This window comes from Ctenopharyngodon idella, chromosome 16, assembly GCF_019924925.1.
Source record: "Ctenopharyngodon idella isolate HZGC_01 chromosome 16, HZGC01, whole genome shotgun sequence".
Classification (NCBI taxonomy): domain Eukaryota; kingdom Metazoa; phylum Chordata; class Actinopteri; order Cypriniformes; family Xenocyprididae; genus Ctenopharyngodon; species Ctenopharyngodon idella.
In genome coordinates, this window is record NC_067235.1 from 12,859,393 (window position 1) to 12,882,212 (window position 22,820).

Genomic DNA, 22,820 nt, shown 5'->3' on the forward strand with positions numbered 1-22,820 from the left:
AAAATAATTGTCTTTTATATTGTCTTTGCTACAAATTACTAAAATATCTTTTAAAAAAATTCTCGGTTACTTGTATAAAACTTCATAGTATAAAATTAAACCTAAACATAATATGATACAGTTCATTTTATGTTTTTTTTTTTTTTTTTTACAATAAATATGGTTTCTCAAAAAGAAGCTTCTTTTTTAATCTAAAGTGATCCAAAGAGCCAATGAAGAACCTTTATTTTAATGGTGTAGTTTGCCAAATAATTAAATTCTATAAATATAATATTTACATGTATTTAAAAACCTCAAAACCTTTTGAAGGTTGTTCATTTTTTTTTAAGTACAAAATCTTATTTCACTGCAGAGCTTGTCCATGCTGGATGCATTCAGGGGCCTGGACAGGGATGTGGAAGGTTCTGCCAAACGTTGGAGGAAGCTGGTGGAGTCGGAGTGTCCAGAAAGAGAACGTCTCCCTCAGGACTGGAAGAATAAGAGCCCCCTCCAGAGACTCATCATTCTCAGAGCCATTCGGCCTGACAGGATGACCTACGCTCTCCGGTAATGAGCGTGCTTCGGAGAACTATCAGAAAACAACCAATATCAGTCTAAAATTTTACTTTAAAATCAGCTGGAGCAATGTTTTGGTCTTTAAATATTGTCCTTCTGTATTTTACACCATAACAGAAATTTTATTGAGGACAGTTTGGGCTCCAAGTATATGGATGTTGGTCGAATGGAGTTTGAAAAGTGTTTTGAGGAGTGCAGTCCTTCTACACCGGTGTTCTTCATCCTTTCTCCTGGAGTAAACCCCGTCAAGGATGTAGAAACACTTGGTATACAGAGAATAACCATTTACACAAGAAACTTAGCCTGACTTGTAATGTAATGAGTATAAACCCAATCATATCTATTTACTAGGGCTGAAGCTTGGCTTTACTACAGACCAGGGGAACCTCCATAATGTGTCCTTGGGTCAAGGACAAGAGATTGTGGCTGAGAGAGCGTTGGAGGCCGCAGCTAAAAATGGACACTGGGTTATATTGCAGGTAGAACATTTTTGGTACATTTCTTACTAAACCAACCTACAATACATGCATACTAACCTGGAGAAGACTTTGAAACTACAAATAGAATAAATGTCAAGACAAGTCAAGTTAGTTTAAATAGCACCTTTCACAACATACATTGTTTCAAATCAGCTTTACAGAAAATCATATTAATGTTTACAATTTCTTAATATTATCTTTATTCCTTATAGTTGCATTTAGCAGATTAGGGCTGGGCGAAAATGTAGTTTACATTTTGCGACAATACAAGCAATCAAGTTGAGCTATGCTATATAGTATATATAATATATCACCCTACGCAAGACAAGTAACAACAGAATAATGACAGCTCGTCATTATTCAGAAATATTTTACCACTTGATGCCAAGTTTGACCAATCAGAATCCAGTATTCCAAGGAACAGTGCATAATGAATTTATAATGATGTATTGCCAAAAATGCCTTTTTTATATATGGATAACAATGGCATAAAGAGTGTCAACCCCAGCCCACAATATTGTTCTTTTTCTTGTAAGCACACACTGCATTTATATCATCTAACGACTTAAATGCTCAAGCTTTTTTAAGCAGGATGGATTCTGATTGGCTGTCATTGTTTTTATCATTCATCACCTGGAAAAAAAATCGTTCTGAAAGTGATTGCAACGCTATTGTTTCTCTGTGCCTATAACTTATCATTATAGTTGTGGTGTGGACTCCGATACTCTCAATTTTGAACACTTACATTTTGAATGATTTTTACAACTATTATCTTTATCGTAATCGTCCTTGGTGTGAACAGGCCATTATAATGGCATTATATAGTCTTGTATGTTTATTGATTTTTCTGTTTCAGAATGTTCACCTGCTTCCGCAGTGGTTGGGTCATCTGGAGGAGCTGCTGGAGAACACAGGCAGCAGTGCTCACTCAAACTACAGAGTGTTTATGAGTGGAGAAGCGGTCCCCAGCCACCATGAGCACCTGATCCCTCGCACCATCCTGGAGAATGGCCTCAAACTCACTACTGAACCGCCCACTGGCATGAACTCCAGCCTGCATGCAGCTCTGGACAACTTCACCCAGGTCCCACACAGACAAAATAAAATAAATTCACATGTGAACTAATTAGATGTTTTGCTTCAACTTTACTATTATTCAAAAAAAGTGGAAACTAGTAATAATTTAGAATGAAGTGACTAAAGAATGAGGTTTCCAAACTTTTGACTTGGTGTAATTATTGTTAATTTGTTCATCATCTCCTCATTTCTGTCCTACAGGATACTCTGGAAATGTGTTCTTATGAGCAGGAGTTTAAAGGACTCGTGTTCTCGCTGTGTTATTTCCACGCCTGTGTGAGTGAGAGGAGGAAGTTTGGGCCTCTGGGTTGGAACCAAAGATACCCATTCAATAATGGAGATCTGACCATTTCTGCCAGTGTCCTGTACAACTACCTGGAGGCCAATACTAAAGTAAGATAACAGTATTCATTACCCTGATGAAAATATACAATGATTACATCATTATAACAGTGACTTTTTAGAAAGAATCTAATACTTTTATTCAGCGAGGGTGAATTAAATTGATCAAAAGTAACAAAGACATTTATAATTTCACAAAAGATTTCATTGTTACAAAAAAATAATTTCAAATAAATGACCTTTTCATTCTTCAAAGAATCCTAAAAATATGTATCACGGTTTCCACAAAAATATTAAGCAGGACAACTGTTTTCAAAAAGGATAATGAGCGAATGCTCTCCGCACATAGTATACGTTTATCAAAATACTTTAAATCCGCTAATTTAATTCAGCCCATTCAGAAATACCGGTTTGTTGGCAGAAACCGCTAAACGCCACTTCCCTTTGTCAGCAAAAGCCTCTAAGTCCACAGAAGAACCAATCGGAAGACGCAAATCGAATCATATGATTTCAAGATGAATGACGGTGTGCGTAAGTCGCCTTTTAATTGGCGAGCTGCAAGTTTTTATCATGTTTTGTCCATCGTCACAGTGGCAATGACCACATGGTCCTAATGGACCCACATGGTTCAAATGGTCCAAATGGACCCGAGAATGCAACGGGTGTATACAGTTTGTTTAATGCATAACGAGGGTTAAAAGATCTTACTGAATTTAGGCCTGGTTTTACAGACAGGGCTTAGAGTGTATTCACTCTAGGCGATCTGAAAGTCAAAGTCTGGTTTGTTTAACTAGAGTGATTGTTTCGTACTCACACTAGGCACGGTTGCCTTGTCCCGTGCCCTGGCTCGATTGTTGCTGTTCAGCGAACCGGGCACAGTAAAAGGCAACCGTGCCTAGTGCGAGTACGCTCTTAGATTAAGCCAGGATTAGGCCTTAGTTCAATTAGGGCATTTAAGTAGCTTTTATAAATGTGCTTTAGAAAAAACATTACTGGTGTGCATCTTGAGACAAAACAATGGCATTGACATATTTTAAGATATGTCAGTGCAAGTTGATTTTCAGTTAAAACGGCTCAAACATGCATTTTAGTCTGGGACTAGACATAAGCCTGTCTGTGAAACCGGGGGTTAGACAACTAAAGCTCAAATAATAAATGATATCTCAAATTCTACTTACTTTGAACCTGGAGAATTCTGTGTAAAGTTTAAGTGACAAACTCTGAGCTGTTTGTAAATTAAATAAAATCTCGATGTCAGTCACTGTCAACTCTTTTCCCAAAGTGCTGTATAATTTCATAACACAATGGCAACAATCACGATCTCACTGTGTCCACAAAATCATGTTTTTCCTTTCCAGCATTACTCTGGTTCCAACCAATTATGGCAGCTCTAGATTTTGCCCCTCCGCTCAAAAAAAAAAAAAAAAAACGAATGTCCTTCATTATGTTAACAAAACAGTAACCTGTATGTGCGTACACTGAGGATTCATTAGGCGGTAAATGAAGCGTCATGCTAAATGTAATTACACGCGTTGTGCGTGACACCTTACAACGCTTTATAAGTGATCACTGCAATTAGAGCTGATGAAAGAAGCAATTTGCAAAACAATACAGGTACAAATGATGGTGAACCTCTAGCGTCTGTCATCGGTTATAAGACTTACGCTCACTTGTTCTTCTCTCCTTTACAATTACACATCATACACTCTTTTCTCAGACCAGGCTTAAGCCAAGCACAGCATGAGTTCGGCAAGAGCTTGATCTCTGCTTGAATTATACATTAAGTGGATTGTCTTTTTTGTCTGGTATAGCATATGAGAGCCATTTTAAATGAAAAGCATCACTATAGGATGTTCCCAGCATGCAGCATCAATTCCTCACCTCATACTTGTGAGCAAAACCATGCATCCATGTTCCACCGTTTAGCAGAAAGCCCTTGTAGCAGCTTTAAGCATGTTTTTTTCTATGATAGATCTTGCAAACCTGGCTAAAAATAGTGCTGTGGGTATTAAACGCAGGACGCTGAGGGATCAGTTTGAGCTGTAGATTTGACATTTTGGTGTGCTAATATGTGTGGTTCAGGTACCGTGGGAGGATCTGTGTTATCTGTTCGGAGAGATCATATATGGAGGTCACATCACTGATGAGTGGGACAGGAAGCTCTGCCGTACGTACCTCCAGGAGTTCATCAATCCCAAGATGGTAAAGACATTCAGAGCACTGCAATTTACTGCAACACATCACACTATTACCTGTATATCATCTGATTTTGTTTTAAAACATATTTAATGTACATTTCAAAGCCATACAGTTGATAACAAATGTTTATGAGGTAGAATTTGAAGTTGCTCAAGCATTGGCTCTAAGACAAACTAAGAAATGAACTTCCAAAGGGGCAGCAGGGTGTAATTATATGCAGGTATTTAAATAAAATAAAATAAATTAAATAAATGAGAACCATGTAAAACATGTATGTACACTAAAAAGTGCAAAATTAATTTAAATATTAGCACACAGTAGTTAAAGACACTTCATATAAAGTGGGTCCAAACAATCTAACCTAATTAAAATGCTAGAGAGACATACAATCAATATATTTATTTTTCCTCTCAATGACATTGGTTTTTATTGATGAACATACTTTCAACTTATGGAATCACAAAATGAGTTGTGGTTAATTAATTTACCTTTATCGACACTCATTTTCTGTAAAAATAAAGTTTGGTAATATATATAGGGTTTCTGTGGGTTTTAAAGTCGTAATTCACCCTTACACAAATTAAGGCCTTAAAAAGGTCTTAAATTAGAGCAGAAGTCTTAAATTCATAAAGTCATGGCATTAAATGTTGCATCCATTGCAGAAAATGATGTTCTTCCTCAGTATTTTTGTCCTCTTTTCCAATACAGACATCTAAACATCTTTATTTTACATTTGCATCTCAAGTAAATGCATCTTGATTTAAAGTTTTGAAAAACTGAACAAAATTAAATGAGTTTAGCTTAAAACAAGAACAAATATCTGATATGATTTGTGAAAACTTCCCTTTGAATTAAGTTGATTTTTTTTTTTTTTTTTTCTGAGCCCGTTGGCAGATACTTGTTCTTGTTTTATTCATAAACTTACTTCATTTTAATCAATTTCACAATTCAAGACTTCATTTTGTATCTCCAGTAAATGCATCTTGATTTAAGAACCTTTAGACATTTGCACTGGATATTTTTATTTATTTTTTTGATCAGAAGGTAGAGTAAAAGTTATTTCCATATTCTAGAGGTTTTGAGCAGAGTGATTCAAGCTTCTGTTTTGTAAAATGAATTAAAAAGAAATGGATATTTGTATTTTCAAACTCTGAAGTGTTGCTAATCTGGCTTACATAAAGTTTACAGCAGATTTTTAGAGGGACTGTAGATTTCTAAATAGATCATCTAGATGTATCTATGTGCTTCTTTCATGTTCTGCAGACAAAATCATTTTAACATGAGATTATAAATGCTTGTTTGTCGACCTTACTCAACTACCATACTGTAGCTGTATGGGGCTCTCTAGTGGTGAGGATCTACATTACATCACACAATATTCATTGTGATTAAGTATTAAAGCACAGATAACAAAAGATGAATGTTTTAACTCTATAAACCTTACTATATCATATTTAATACGCAAATTTTGAAGGCCTTTAAATTGTCAACCTGATCACTGATCAAATCTTTCCTGAAAAACCTGTTGTACACAATCTTCTACATGTTGTCTGATTGACAGTTTCTAATTTTAGCAAGTAAAAGTGTCAAACTTAAGGATGTGGTGAATCTTTACTGATTTTTATGAACATAAGAATACATTTTATATTTTTAGTAATATTTCACTGACTGAAGCAACTTAGGTTTACTTGATAATCCATACATCGTTTTTTAGAATCATGTTAAAATATGATACAACATGCTTTTGAGAAACATGTATTTGTACATCATTCAATCATCATTGTATTGCACTGCATTAATGCTTCACGTGTTATCGGAAATTTCCTACTTCCCACTTCTGAAGTCGTGATTACAAGCTCATCGCATGTTTTGTTGTCGGAAAGAACAGGAATCATGGAGGACACCAGGTTTATTCTTGCTTATTTATTGGAAAAATCTTATTAAAGCCAATATAATATTTAGCAACCCATTCATGTTCAACCATATAAACATTAATCACGCTATCTAGCCATATGTAAGTAGTCTGCTATTTTGCTATAAAGATCAGAATTAGAATTTCATCTAACTTTTTGGCTATATAAATATTAGCAACTGCACCAAATTGCTTATTTTTGCTCAGTTTTTTTTTTTTCCTCAAGTATGTTTGTTTATTTATTTAGATTTTGTCTAAAGGTTAAAAAATATATATTTTAACTTATTTCACAGGGTGATATTCTTTACAGGGTTAAATGTCTTTTGGTTCCCACATACTGAAGACACATGTTTGTTTGTGTTCAGAGTGTACAGTATGTCTGGACCTCATATGTTTAGTGCTCAAGTTTTATGAGATCTTAAGCGTGTCTGTTCTGAAGTGGTGTCTGTGCGAGGTGATTAAGGCTGTTTTCCAGCAGTGGTCAGGCATGCAGCCCAATGTTTCCTCAGCGAGTCTCATTAGGCCCCAGGATGAGCAGCCATCAATCACACAGTTTATCCTTTAGCCTTTCCACAGAGCTGCATTACTCTCCCAGTGCCCAGCACCAGCCCTGCTATCGATTACCACACACACTTTCATCTGTTAGTGAGCACTGCTCTGAGAGTTAGCGTGGTGAAATGTTACAAGGCTGATCAGGACAAAATATTGTGCAGAAAAAAACCCATGTTATCATATTTGCGACTTAAAATTCTGTTGTGTCACTTAATAGATCATCTTTGTTAGCCAGTCTTTTGGCTATCAGATTATTTTAATCATTAAGCTTCAACACCTCCAATAGGAATCTCAGAAGTCTGTCCTCTTATTAGAAATGAAGCATCTCCCAGTTACTCCATGATCTCGAGTGACTTAAACTCTCTCTCTCCAGTTTGAAGGGGAGCTGTTCTTGTGTCCTGGCTTTCCAATGCCTCCTGATCTGGACTACACTGGGTATCACCGCTACATAGATGAGAGATTGCCCTCGGAGAGCCCTGGTCTCTATGGCATGCACCCTAATGCTGAGATTGAGTTTATGACAGCCACGTCTGATGCCCTCTTCAAAACTTTACTGGAACTGCAGCCTAGAGACTCATCAACAGGAGAGGGAGCATCACAGTGCATAGAGGAGAAGGTAAAGCCATGTGCAACATTGCAATTTGCTAACTATTGTATGTATATACAAAACAAGGTTTTTTTTTATGTGTTTTAAAGAAGTTTCTTATACTTATAAAAGCTGCATTTATTTGATAAATGCAGTAAAAATAGAAATAATATTACAATTTAAATGACCGTTTTCTATGTAATTTATTTATGTGATGGCAAAGCTGTTATTTTATTTTATTTAATTGGAACTAGGGCTGTCACGATATTAGATTTTTCACACCATGGTTATCGTGGCCAAAAGAATTCACGATATCGATATATCGCGATATCTATAGAAAACTTGGGAAAAAAAAAAAAAAAAATGTTATCAGTCAAATTCATCTTTATTTTATTTTGTCTTTTTCCTTTTTTTTAAGCCAGTGAACAGCCTGGTCTCATTGTTAATACGTAGGTATTAATACGTAACTTTCAAAGACACAAAACGTACATTTTTGTACGTTTAGAAAGGTGCTAAAACGTACAATATTGACGTAATTATGGCACTAAAACGTAAAAATACTTAAAAATACTAAAAATATTTACAAATCTTTCATGTCATAAAGATATATGTATAATTTCCATTTTATCGTTTTGTAGATAAATGTAAGATCCCTAAACCCCATCCCGAACCTAAACCTACCCATTTTATACAGAATGTTAAAAGAATAAAACATAAGAGCAGAAATGTGTAGGAAAATTACAATTTTAGTAAAAATATAACATTAAAACGATATTTTGAGCCACTAATCAAGCGAACAAATAAAATGGATGTGATTTGTGAATTTATGTTGTGCTTTGGTGTATCTTATGGTTGTATTGTCAGTTGCTGCATAGGAGAAAACGCCTTCTGTGTCTCACAGCAAACAAACTAAATATTACAAAATGGTTAAACAATTACAGAAATTTTATTCATAAGGTTTCAAATTGTAGTCTTGTTTAACATGTAATCCTCCGAAACGAGCAGCACAAGTCACAAACAGAAATGTTACTTCATATTAAGTAGATGAGTAAACTGCTTTCAATAAATTAGACTAAAAACATTGTTAAATCATTAAAGCCACGATTTTAATATTAATACATGGGTATTCATATACATTCACACTTTACGTTACATGATTTACGCTTTTTTTTTGTTAATACGCAAGTATTTTTACGTTTTAGTGCTATAAATACATCAATGTTGTACGTTTTTGTGTGTATGAAAACATAAGTAAATGTACGTGTGGTAGAACCACAATTTGCCTAAAAATACACACGTTTTCTCACGTTGCAATGAATCACACCATTGCATACAACTGCACTTAAGGGTAATCAGATACTGATAAACAACTGATAAACACAAGGCACAATTATTTTTATTTTTTGCATTCTGTCTTTAGCAAATTTTTATGAAGGAAGACATGCATTTAGTTTATCTGATTTCAAGCTGGAGTAAAAAACGCTGCCTGAATGTATCCCAAAGAACTGAAAGACTTTCTGATGTACATTTTAAAGACCAAGCTATGTGATTTTATTTAGAGGCAGGAATTATATTATTTTTATAGTATTCTATACAGTGATAAAGGCCATGTAGATTAGCATAGCATTATAAATATACATTCCTTACGAAAATAACCAAGATGGCTTGAACACAGACAAACCATATACTGTCAAAATGGTGTCTTAATTCTCCATGTTAAATCATTCAAAATGTCTCTATCTGCATTTTAAATGCACATTTCACATGGATTACATATGTAGCCTATTTCTTTTCATTTCAAATTGTTTGGTTTAAAAGTAGGCCTAGACATTTCAAGCTTTCTATAGATATATTTCTCATGTCTATGAGGCAAGTAGCATATACGCTGAGTTTCGGTTCATTTATGAGACGCGCTCCAGTTCACGTGCAAGTCATCGCGCCGGCGTCTCCATTATATTGTCTGCTATATTTGCTTTTTATTTATTAAATTAAATCCAGGCAATTGGTTGATGAAACATTGATTAAAATTAAGATACAATTGATACAAAATGAAAATGACTTTAACGAAAGGCTTTATACAAAACAAAACTTAACAAAGTGGTCAAAATCATGTCTGACCCACTCCATGTCTTCCGATATATTGCGCATCTTATGATGTAGCTATCCTATGTTACTCGTGCTGTTCACTTTTCATAATCAACATAAATGAAATAAAAAAAATAACATTATAATATTTAAAGATAAATATGAAACTAAGAACGTTTTCGCTTACATGCTCTGCTGTGTAGAGAATCTACATGATACACGACATGATTTTGCAAGGCAGTAGCAGCTGTGCGCCCTGCATCTTCTTCTGTTTTATGTCAGATGGCAGCGTTAAGGTGCAATACCGCCACCTATTGTTCTTTGGGATGTCAACCAGGTACTGGCGCTGGATTATTTACGTGTCATATTATCATGTGTATTATTCATTTAAAATATTACGGTTATCACGATATATCGTCACACCCTTAATTAACACGATATCGATTTTTCAAGTTTTGAATATCACGGTTATCGTCAATACCGGTATATCGCGACACCCCTAATTGGAACCATGATACATATTTTTTTTGAGGATTTCTTGATGAATAGAAATCTGCAGAATAGAAATCTTTTGTAAAAAAAATATAACTGTCACTTTTGATTAATTTAATGCATCCTTACTAAATAAAAGTAATTTTTTACTGACCCTAAACTTTTGAATAGTGTGTTTTTATGTAAATTTATTGTTGAGTTGTCTATATGGTTCATTGGATATTAAAAAAGTTACTGACTTTATATTGTAGGTGATTCTGATCTGCTCATTGGTTTCTGAGTTCTTTATAGTACCTTAATAGTTTTCTACTGCTTTCTACTAATGAATAAAAAGTTCTTTAAAAGGTTCTCTTATACGGCCTGCCTGTATTTAGAGTGTATAGCCACTATGGATGCACAGTTTTTTTTTGTTTTTGTTTTTTCTTTCTTGATCAGGTGAAGAGTGTCCTGGATGACATGCTGGAGAAGTTACCTGAGGAGTATAGTCTTTCAGAGCTCATGTCTAAGACAGTTGAGAGGAGCCCCTACATCCTGGTGTGCCTGCAGGAGTGTGAGCGAATGAATCTGCTGCTGGCAGAGATACACAGATCCTTAAAAGAGCTGGACCTGGGACTGAAGGTAGAAGCCAGACGAACAATAAACCAGACAAAACAATCAGTGCAGTTGATTCCTGATTATTCAGAAGCAGTTGTATTCGAATACTGCGCTGCATGAATTTCCTAACTTTTTGTTCCAGTTTTAACTCGATGTGAAAATGTTTTTATACCCAACCAAATAATGTGAAATTGTCCACCAAACCAGGATGTGAATTGATGAATCTTACTACGGTGAAGGCATAGCTCATGAATATTAAGTATCATTTATTTTGCTTCTATGTATCCTCTATAAAGAATCATGTAATAATTAATATGCTTAAATAATATTCAATGATTCAAGCCTTCTCCATGGATCTTGTTATTATTATTTCTATCTCAGACATTCCACTGAGACTTTTTTTTTTTTTGCTACATTCAAAGAATATTACCATTTAAAAAGAAACCACAAAGAAAGTAACATAGCTATGCCTGTACGCATGAATGATGTAATGGCATGCAATTTTCCAACGGTTTTATATCCCCACAGACTCATCACTAAGGCTCAAGTACTACTTTATCAACAGAATGTTAATACATCTATATATTTATATAAATAAAAAAATATATATAAATAAAATGAATATATATATATATATATATATATATAATATATATTTATTTTTATTTAAGTAAAGAACACTGTTGCTAAAATCTACCTCTTCTCACTTATATGTGCACTTTTATATATATTTTTTTATATAGTGTTAGCTGAATCAGTGTGTTCTCTAACATGGTGTTACAGGGTGAATTGAGTCTTTCTTCAGACATGGAGCTGCTCCAAACGGCTCTGTTCTACGACAGCGTTCCAGAGAGCTGGAGCAGGCTCTCATACCCTTCAACCAAAACACTGGCTCTGTGGTACAGTAACCTTCATGTTATAGCAAAAACAAAAATCTAAAACTCTAAACCATATCACATATGGTAGGCGTGAGTTGATAAGATCTGCAAAATCATATTCTGCAGGTTTAGCGACATTCTAGCTCAGTGTCGGGAGTTGGACACGTGGACTCAAGACTTTGTGTTTCCTGCTGTGGTTTGGCTCTCAGGACTCTTTAGTCCTCAATCATTTCTCACAGGTGAGACAAATGCACACACAAACACACACAACCAAAAAGGGGTCTTGCTGTCATTGTGCTGAAAATGTTTTGTTTTGCAGCGATTCTGCAGAGTATAGCTCGAAAAAACAAGTGGCCTTTAGATAGGATGAGTCTGTCTGTGGACGTCACCAAGAAAACCAAGGATGATTATGGACATCCTCCTCGAGAGGGAGCGTACATCCATGGACTCTACATAGAAGGTGAGTATAAACTATATTCTGAAGTGAATTTCATGTTTGTGTGGGTAAATGATGGACGGCTTTCTGGATTCCTTGATGCGTCCCACAGGTGCCCGCTGGGATAGCTCCTCAGGTCTGTTATCAGAGGCTGTTCTGAAGGAGTTGACTCCGGCCATGCCAGTGCTGTACATACGTGCGATACCCACCAACCAGCAGGATGTGAAGAACACCTACGAATGCCCAGTGTACCGCACCAAACTCCGTGGCCCCACCTACATCTGGAGCTTCCATCTCAAAACATGCCATCCAGCTGCAAAGTGGGTTCTGGCAGGAGCGGCCCTGCTTCTGTCAGTGTAAATGAATGACCAACTTCATTTCGCACATAGAGGTTGTTCCTATATAAATAGTATGGTGTTGATGGAACCATAATCTTTAGCTAAAAAAAAAAATGTTAGGTTTTTTTTTTATTTATTTTTTTTAAGTCATTAGATTTGTTTCCATCCAAAGTTGCGAATTTAACCTATGCGCAAAATTGGAGTATTGCATAAAACATTTGCGAATAAAGCACCGTCTCCATCCCATGTGTTCAAGAGAATAAAATCGTCACTGGGAAATAACTCAAAATATCTGTAATAAAAATGGAAGTTACTGCATTCGGGGAAGCCACTGCAGCTTTTTTCATAAATTACTTGCGCCTCAGAGCGCACAGATGAAATGCAATAACAAATGCTGTCATGTTATCTTTCGTTCGCATCTTTTTCTCTCCGTTTTGGCCTTCTGTCCAAAAGAATGCGGGTATTTTCATAACCGCAGCTTTTTCTATGTGGTTATGCGCAATATTCGGTCACTGAAACAGACATTTTTTGAAAACTCCTGCCAGGGTGAAGATTTTTAGAAACTCCGGTTGCAGTGTTGTTGTGTAGATGGTGAAACCGGAGATTTTGGCTTGTGACGTCGGAACAGGAACCGGTAATAACCTTTTTTCCAGGCTTTTGATTGGCCAACATGGCTTTATGGTTAGGGTTATATCGCCACCTATTGGTTTTGCTCTTGACAGCGCTTCATAGTATGTTTTTACGTTTTCATGTGGACGTGATTTTTTTTTTTTTTTTTTTTTTTTAACGGAGGAAAAACTCTGTTTATAGAACTACCTGTGCACATGTAAACTCGGCCTGAGATGGCGTTTTTGTCAAGGAAAAAAAAAAATTTTTTTTTTTTTTTTGAAAACACTCCAACGTGGATAAATCTAAAAATGTCGTTTTTGCTTTGTAGTGTGGATGGCGAAAACGGAGGTATTTGAAAACGATGACACGTTTAGTCATGTGATGCATATTGTACCCATAGATATCTATAGTTATACCGCCATTGATGTGCCTGCTATTTACGTAAACAGTATTGCTCATGATAAATTCTCCTTTGTAGAATCTTTGCATTCCTGCAAAGATGACATTGAATTCACTCACATTTGCTGTCCTGTGTGGCAAAATATGATGACAGTTGCGTTTTAAACCTGATTTTGAGTGCGACCTGGACGCAACAGTGAGTGATGCGAATATTATACTAATAAAATTATCGTACCAGAAGAATAGCGTAAGAACTTTATTATATCTGCTAGCTCTGCATCATCTCGTGAGCTTTTCGTATTTTTTACAAATGCGCAGTAAGGTGATTTAAGCGTTTTCAGACGTTTCAGTGTGGATGAGCAACTTTTGGAAAATGCTTAAAAATGCTAGTGTGATGAGGAGCGTTTTTAAATGAAAGCTCAGTTTTCAAATGTCTCTGGATTAATGCAGACGTAGCCTTAGAATGCAAGTGTGCAAGACAGTTCTGGGAGGTCATTATACCTAACCATTTTGATGACAGACTTTGCACAGCATCAGCACTTTTTTTGGAATAACCCAACATTTGCATAAAAATAGGCACATGGAAACAAAGCTAATGTAAAATTAAATGCATATAGATTCTGTTTCATTGTATGTATTTTAACTTTGATGCAGGGCTTTTTTTTTTTTTTTGCATTTTAAAACGCAATCTAATTGTTTTGTTTTTCTAGAAAAATCACAATTAGATTTTACCTCAAATTGTGCAGCTTTAGTCTGACACCTATTAAAAACTTAACTGTTAAATTGTGCACAAAATCAAAATACAATAGTTGTAATTTTTGTCATATTGTAATTATTGCCAATTATTGTCATAAGTATTGTACTGTAAGTATTAACACTCTATAATGATGTTGTTAGCTTAATTAAATTTAAAGCAGCTCAGTGTCCAGTGAATGATCTAATCTCCTCGAGTGCCACACAATGAGAGTCCCAGTAGATTATGAACCAGGCTGATACTGGTTTTCAATTGAGGTGTGTTTGACCTTCCTCTGAATACAGATAGATCAGTATGATTCATCTCACGTCGGTACAGAAACCAATTTATCATCTTTGAATGACATGCTTGGTCTCGTGTGTCCCTCGATGTGATTTAATAACTTAAACAGTGTATTGCTGAACTGTACAAATGTGATTTTGTTCAACAGTTGCTATTTTAGAAGATATTAAACATACAAATCTACGGTATACACAATAACAAAACACACAACATCTGCTGCTGTGTTTATCTGTATAGTTCCTTGCTATGACGCAGACCTTGTCAGGAGACAAGAAAATGATACATCTGTCCCAGAAAGGGAAATGAGAGGTTAGCACAAGCTGTGGCGCTGTCCCTCCCCTCTCAGTGAGTCCAGCAGCGGCCTCACAGCAGGTAATAATGGCCCAGAACAGGATGGATCAGTAACTGTTTAGACAATTCATCCTCAATTCTCACTGAGACAGCTGAGATGCACAGTAAGCCAATTAAGTGTCACAGAGAAGATTCACACTCTTACTGACGTATAATGAGATCTGTGGTTTATTAAGAAGCCACGATTTACAGACCCCATGAAATAAAAAAAAAAATCCTCTATTTTTCTTTTTGTTGTTTCCGGCTGGCTTTGCGATCTCCATAAGCTAATGTACTCCCAAAAGTTAACAAAATTATGCTAAAATGTATTTCAAATGTCTGGAACTCATTACTGTAACATTACTTTTTAATGTGTTTACTATATTTGTTATATATATATATATATATATATATGACACACACACACTACCAGTCAAAAGTTTGGAATTGGTAAGATTTTTTAATGTTTTTATAAGAAGTTTCGTCTGCTCACCAAGGCTGCATTTATTTAATTAAAAATACAGCAAAAACAGTAATATTGTGAAATATTATTACAATTTATAAAATATATTCAAACAGTTATTTTAAAGTAATTTATTCCTGTGATGCAAAGCTGAATTTTCAGCATCATTACTCCAGTCTTCAGTGTCACATGATCCTTCAGAAATCATTCTAATATGCTGATTTGCTGCTCAAGAAACATATATGATTATTATCAATGTTGAAAACAGTTGTGTACTTTTTTTTTTTTTTTTTTTTTTAGGATTCCTTGATGAATAGAAAGTTCAAAAGAACAGCATTTATCTGAAATACAAAGCTTTTGTAACATTATACACTACCGTTTAAAAGTTTGGGGTCAGTAAGATTTTTTTTTAATTTTTTTTTTAATAGAAATTAAAGAAATTAATACTTTTATTCAGCAAGGATGCATTAAATCGATCAAAAGTGACAGTAAAGACATTTATAATGTTACAAAAGATTGTATTTCAAATAAATGTTCTTTTTAACTTTCTATTCATCAAAGAATTCTGAAAAAAAAAAAATATATATATATATATATATATATATATAAATATTGTACACAAATATATTGTACAGTTGTACACAATAAATGTTTCTTGAGCAGCAAATCATCATATTAGAATGATTTTTGAAAAATCATGTGACACTGAAGACTGGACTAATGATGCTGAAAATTCAGCTTTGACATCACAGGAATAAATTACTTTATAAAATATATTCAAACAGAAAACAGTTATTTTAAATTGTAATAATATTTCACAATATTACTGTTTTTACTGTACATTATTTATATTATATACACACACAGTTGCGAAGTTGCGATAGTTTTTTGTTCCCTTATTGTGACGTATATCAGAAAAGAGATGTTGTTGCAAGAGGGGGAAGGGAAGTTACTTTGATTAAAGATTAAGATGTTACATGAATAAAAAAAAAATGATGTGCATGGATAAATCATTTATAATAAATACTACAGTAAAAAACAAACGAACAAGAATTGTCCATTTTGATTTCATGGTGACTTTTTAAAGGTGCAGTATGTAATATTGATAGCTAGCAGCTGAAATGGGTACTGCAGTCCAAATTCAAAATATTGGAGTTTTCTCCCCGCCTTCTCCTCCTCAGACTCAACCTTCACCGGGTTGCCAGATTGAGGACACACAATAGGAATGAGTGCAAATGACAATAGAAAGAGGTGAGTCTTACAGTGTAAGTTGATTGGCTAATGTGTATGCAATGTTTTTAATGCCGAGGCTTTTTAGGTCAGGTAGAATCTGTGATCTGACCCAGTTTGTTTGCTGGCCTCCATGGCTGCAATATGTTGCGTTTTCCAAAACCTGGCAACCTGGAGTGTCGAAATGATATTGGGTAGTTTGGCAGTGGGCGGGATCACACACTCTAAAAAAAAAATGCTGGGTTAAAAACAACCCAAGTTGGGTTGTTTTAACCCAGTGGTTGGGTTAAATGTTTGCCCAACCTGCTGGGAAGTTTAATTTAACTCAACTATTGTTTAAAAATTACTGTATTGTTTGCTTAAAATGAACCCAAAGTATGCTGGATATGAACATGTATTAATATGTTTAATAAATGAACATTTATTAATAAGTTTAATGAAAAATAGTTAAACATTTACTAAATTGTTTATTAATAAATGTTCAACTTTTGATTATTATTTTTGCCTCTAGTAATTATGTGTCTGATTTTTCATTTCCAACCTATTTTGGGTTCATTTTAAGCCAGTAACATAGTCATTTTCAAACATAGTTGGGTTAAATAAAACTGCCCAGCACGTTGGGCAAACATTTAACCCAAACGCTGGGTTAAAAAACCCAAGTTGGGTTGTTTCTAACCCAGCATTTTTTAGAGTGCACAGACCAAAACAAAAACATACATTCCGACACGGAACGCACATTTTAAAGTAGAATAACTGTTTGTAGCATTGTTTTTCGGAGAACAAGTATCTCTGCAAATTAATGGTATTTTAGTGCCTTAATACAGTCAAAAAAAATTACATACAGCACCTTTAACAGAAATGTCTGTCAGTTAATATTCCTACCACTAGGTGGCGGCAAGTGTCTAGTTAACATTTTGAAAAAAATAAAATAAATGTAAGGTGAAATATTTGGCAAAAGATGGATTTTACAGCATGTGCACACAAGAAAAAGAAACAAAGACAGTGGCAAAGGATTTTTTTTTTTTCTTTAATGTCAGGCTCTTATTGAAGAAAACTAGTGCAAACAGCAGCTACAGTCAGTCACTGCTAACATTTTTTTTTCTGAAGGTGAGATGTACACCTTTCTATTGCTTTATGGCCTGTTTTTTTTATTTATTTATTATTATTTTTAAAAAAAAAAGTCTTAGTATTTACAGAGTTCAAATACAGTATGAACCTCACAGGCATTATCAGACTGGTCAATCAATGGCGTTGCCAAATCCTTCAGACCATCTGATCACATTTACATTACATCATTTCTTTGTATTTAAAACCTAGGTGTTGTCTTCCCTTCTGAATCAGGGACAACTTTGTTGTTTAATAAATATCTTAATGTCTCACAAGTCAAAGTACAGCTTGTACAAGAAATCTATACATTTGCTTTCTTCAAGCAACATCTAGTGCCATCACAGCTCACAGTTGATTTCAAACAGGGCCTTTCCAATGAAGTTAGTCCAATTATTTCTGCAAAAAAAAAAATTGCATAGACCTTGCAATTGCAAAGATATGCATTATTTTAAGATGTCCTTATAGTGTCCTTAAGTTCAACTAATGGTCGCTTTAATCTAGAGTTCTACTTCTCGCTTCTGGTAGCAATGCTGTACCTAAAATACAGTGTGCTGCCTTGAGATATTTTTCTGATTGTCTACAAATAGTTTGTTGAGCATGATATAAAAAGGCATCAAATTGTTTTATGATTTGTGTATGTAGCTCATATTTCGTATTAATTGAACTACACAGACATGAAGATTATTTTCTCATATATGCATATGTTAAAAAAAAACATCTCTGGCTCCATTTGTGAAACTATTTTGTAGTGGCAAACTGGCTCAAAACAACTAAAACTCTGTCCTACACTACTGAGTGACAGTCTGCTGTTAATAAACATCTGATTCTAAACATGATGTTTCTGTACTGTAACTTACAGAATACTGGATCACTGTAATGTTTCATTCCTGTTACAACTGTTCTGTAGATTTCAGAAGCCAATTTTATATTTCACAGTCTTGCATGATTCAGCTTCTTTCTTTCTTTCTTTCACATTATTGATCTTGTAGAGATTTCTTTGGCTGTGCAATACATGTATCTGCTCTGTGTGGTAGGTGTGAGAGTGTCTCCCCCTAGTGGAGGACTTACTCTTCTGTTGTCCTGTCTCGTTCAGTAGTAGATTTAGGATTTATCGAGTTGTTCTATGTCCTGGGCTCAAGTCTGTGTGAGAGCTCAAATAGAGTCTGTTGATTGTCGATGACGTGCAGGTAATTGATGTACGTTCTCACTTCCACGCTGTCCTTCTGGGACAACATGTTTCCTGATGGACAAAAAGGCCAAAATCATTATTATAACCTACTGAATCAACGTAACAGGAGTGAGGCTGACTTTCAGTGCACTTGAAACCACTAAACTGGGACAAACTACTTTTTTTTTTTTTTTTTAGTGTAGAGACAGATTTGGGTTATGCAGTAATATATACAGACCTGCGTGTTCAAATACAAGTGCAAGCGTGTCATGGTTTTAAATACTAAAACACATTCTGCTATCCAGGCTTAATATGAAAAGATAACTGAGTAAACCATTTGTAGACTGATTCTCCTGAGAAGTGTAAACACTGTGCCGCTATCAAAATGTTTTGGTTGTTTGAGGAGTCCGACCAGCAACATTAGCTCAACCAATGGCATGAGTTTGGGACGTGATTATCTGTTTATCTGGCCAATAGAAGATTGTGGGGTAAGTGTTTGGGATACAGTCATTTTTTTTGCAGTTCCATTTGGATATGGTAGTCAGTATTGCCAAGTCCGTGTTTTTCCCGTGGAATGGGTTTGCTTTTAAGTTGTTGCCGCGGGTAAATTTTCTTCCCGCGGGTTGATTTCCACCCCCATACATATGATTTTGGCACTCTAACACCCCCAAAACAACCCCCAGACATACAAATTCAGTGGAGAATTCGGCCGGCCAATGTAGAAAATCGCACTGGTCTATTTTTGAGCTACTTTTGACTGGCCATCAGGCTACTTTTGTTGCCCAGACCTGGCAACCCTGGTGGTAGTGTGGCAGAGATTACAAACTTCAGCAATAATACATTATTTTATACTTGTATATCTGTGTGTTTTGAGCACTTACCCATGTGATCTGTCCGACACTGTCTGATAATCCGCACCGTGTCTGCTATCATGTGCTGCACACAAAATACATCTCATATAAGCTTGTTTTGCTCATTTGATGGTACTATATGTGACATTTAAAGGGTTAGTTCACCCAAAAATGAATATTCTGTCATTTACTAACCTTCATGTTATTTCAAACCTGTTTGGCTTTCTTCTATTTTGAGAAATATTCTTTTTTTGTTTGTTTGTTTGTTTTTTGGTCCATACAATGGAAGTCAATGGTAATTAAAACAATTTGGTGACCAATATTCTTCAAAATATCTTCTTTTATGTTCCGCATAAAAAAAAAAAAAGAAGGTTTGGAACAACATAAGGGTGAATAAATGGACAGAATTTTCATTTTTGGGTGAACTATCCCTTATATTAAAACAAAAACAATAATAAAAGGTCCTCTATAAGGCCTTATTTTTGACTTACTAGCTTATCGAAGTTGACCAGGTTGTCGAGAAAGGTTTTGTTGCCCTCATGAATGAAGGTAATATCTGTTCAGATAGAATATATTTGTTCAAACTTCACTACACACATTACTTTTGCAAAAATGGCCAAAAGTCTTTCAACGAGACTCTCACCAGGTCCTAACCAGACACATTGTGATAAAGAAACTAGCAATAAATGCTAATTCTTTCATTCAAACTGCTTGTTAAGTCATGATGTAAGGAATACTGTTTCCAGGTCGAAGCCTACGGGTTTCAATTGAGAATACTATCTCAACAGCCGTTCATGAGCACTATTTATTCATATCACTCATTTAAGCTAAGCTTTTAAAGATTCATAAACGATTAAATCACTGTCTGACCATCTGAGATTTTGGTATACGTTAAGATCATGATTTTTTTCAGTAGTATTACAGCGCACAGTGAGTATTTTAGCGCCGTTTGTTTGCTTTTGGCATTTGATAAAGCGTTTGGACCTGGAAATGGTGACCTTAAATGGAAATGGTGACTTTTAACTTTTCAGTGCGGATAGAGAAGAAGCTTGTGGCTGCTTAGGACACGGTGTAGTGCAGATTACTAATGATTTGTTGATATTGTGTATATGTTTTTGCTTGCTTCACCTTTCAGAAGCAGAGGTAGGAAAGGGATCTTGGGAGACTTCATCTTCCTAAAGGCATCTCTGTAGGCTTTATGGTTTAAAGAAGGGTCCTGCGGGTCATGAAAAAGCAGTCATGTGTACGTATTTGTATTATTTTACACTGAAAGCATCTGGTTTGTCTCAAATCTCTTCTTCTGTAATGCCACCTGCTGTTTCCTCCCTGGAGGCCAGAGTCTCTGATATGATTACGGCTTCATATATTACATCCTAATGAGCCGTAAACAGCACAAAATGCTCTAGCAGGAGGTGAACTAGCAGGAGGCAACTTAAGAATGTGATGAGACAATCACTTACCGTCAGGCTCTCCAGCTCAGAGAACAACTTCCTGAACTTCCCAGGGACTTTCTGAAATTAGGACAGTAAAAAAAGACGGAAGAATTGAAGCCAACGCACTTTTCCTGTTTAGCACAGTTCGCAATACACTAGTTTCTTGCTGCTAAAAACACAATTTATTACAAACAATGACTGCAACACTTCCACTCCAAATATATACTAGTCTATTTCCATGCATTGGAGTTGTTGTCTTCCTACCTCCCATGTCTGAGTGAGTCGACTGACAGCCGGACTGTTCAGTCCCATAATAATCGCAAAGAATGAGTTCAGGTTCCTCTGTGCTTTACAGCTACAAAAGAGTGAGAGAGGCAAAAATAAAGGAGAACATGAGCATGTACACCATCTGATTTATTTGAGTAGAAAGAAATACAAGCACGAGTAATTTTAGCTGTGTGATTGCTATGGTGTTATGGGTTGTTAGGTGGATGTTTAATGGCCCAAATCAAAAAGTTGATGATATTCTTGAGCCTAGATATGGCTCAGGTCCTTCAGAGTTTATAGGATTATTTCAGTCAGCGAGTGTGTTTGTGCATGTGTACTTACTGTGCTGCGATCTTGATGAATTTTTTAAAGAGCTGCACACGTTTGCAGAGGGTTGGGCACAGAAGCACTTCGGTCATCACCCACTGCTGAGTCTCGTTACAGCGCTGCAACAGCTGCTCCAGCGCCACCGTGTGGCCAGCGCTCGCATCGCGGCTCAGCGTAAAATGCACCAGCTCTTGCTGCACAGTAGTAAGGAAAATTACATGGCTATGGTTGCTGGGCTTTGTTGAACATTGTATGAATGTCAGCTGTGTTCTTAAAGTGCCCCAATTATGCTATTTTAAAGGTTCTTAATTTTGTTTTGGAGTTCTTCTATAATAGGTTTACATGCATCCAGGGTCAAAGAACACTTTAATTTTCTCATTATATACATTACAGCATCACCGCTTTTCTCATCGTTTCTGAAACGACTTGATAAAGGATCCAGTGATTCCGGTCTCTCTAACCCCCTCCTTTCCGAGAGCCTGCTCTGCTCTGATTGGTCAGATGGTGTTGTGATTGGTCTACCGCTTTTAGTGCATGTCAAAATCAAAATGCCCTCTACCATTTCTAAATTTCAGATACGGAGGCTCAGCACTTGTATATTTTACTGAATTCCACTGTAATTCCACCCAAATTTCACCTACAACTTTGATGCTTCAAAAAGTTTAATCCTTATTAAAGGATTGGTTCACTTCCGAATTAAAAAAATATCCTGATAATTTACTCACCCCCATATCATCCAAGATGTTCATGTCTTTCTTTCTTCAGTTGAAAAGAAATTAAGGTTTTTGAGGAAAACATTTCAGGATTTTTCTTCATATAGTGGACTTCACCAGGGTACAACGGGTGGAAGGTCTGAATTGCAGTTTCAGTGCAGCTTCAAAGGGCTCTACATGATCCCAGATGAGAAATAAGGGTCTTATCTAGCAAAACGATCAGTCATTTTCTAAAAAATTTTTTTTTTTTTTGACCTTTCCAACATGATTACGTTATGCGTGGCGGATCGCAGAGCAGTGCAAGACGAGCATTTATGGTTAAAAATTATACACATTTTTATTTTTTTAGAAAATGACTGATC

At 35.6% G+C, this 22,820-nt stretch overlaps 2 protein-coding genes across 3 annotated transcripts in view; one reads left to right on the forward strand and one right to left on the reverse strand.

Annotated features, from left to right (window-relative positions):
- LOC127497465 (dynein axonemal heavy chain 11) overlaps positions 1-16,364 on the forward strand; it is a 79,830-nt gene extending 63,466 nt beyond the window's left edge. Inside the window, exons 71-82 of the mRNA XM_051865939.1 lie at positions 353-546; positions 673-821; positions 907-1,034; positions 1,891-2,118; positions 2,313-2,504; positions 4,536-4,655; positions 7,490-7,732; positions 10,715-10,897; positions 11,657-11,772; positions 11,878-11,990; positions 12,071-12,211; positions 12,300-16,364. Of these exons, the coding sequence (XP_051721899.1) occupies positions 353-546; positions 673-821; positions 907-1,034; positions 1,891-2,118; positions 2,313-2,504; positions 4,536-4,655; positions 7,490-7,732; positions 10,715-10,897; positions 11,657-11,772; positions 11,878-11,990; positions 12,071-12,211; positions 12,300-12,547 (2,055 nt within the window). The 3' untranslated portion in view covers positions 12,548-16,364. The remainder of the gene's footprint in view (positions 1-352; positions 547-672; positions 822-906; positions 1,035-1,890; positions 2,119-2,312; positions 2,505-4,535; positions 4,656-7,489; positions 7,733-10,714; positions 10,898-11,656; positions 11,773-11,877; positions 11,991-12,070; positions 12,212-12,299) is intronic.
- A 1,235-nt stretch (positions 16,365-17,599) lies between these two features.
- The window catches only part of rapgef5b (Rap guanine nucleotide exchange factor (GEF) 5b), a 71,872-nt gene continuing 66,651 nt past the window's right edge, over positions 17,600-22,820 (reverse strand). For both annotated transcript variants that reach the window (XM_051866567.1, XM_051866569.1), the window contains 7 exons: positions 21,761-21,939; positions 21,416-21,506; positions 21,179-21,229; positions 20,847-20,934; positions 20,210-20,274; positions 19,749-19,803; positions 17,600-18,939 (listed from right to left, as the gene is read on the reverse strand). In XM_051866567.1, the coding sequence (XP_051722527.1) occupies positions 18,821-18,939; positions 19,749-19,803; positions 20,210-20,274; positions 20,847-20,934; positions 21,179-21,229; positions 21,416-21,506; positions 21,761-21,939 (648 nt within the window). In that variant the 3' untranslated portion in view covers positions 17,600-18,820. The remainder of the gene's footprint in view (positions 18,940-19,748; positions 19,804-20,209; positions 20,275-20,846; positions 20,935-21,178; positions 21,230-21,415; positions 21,507-21,760; positions 21,940-22,820) is intronic.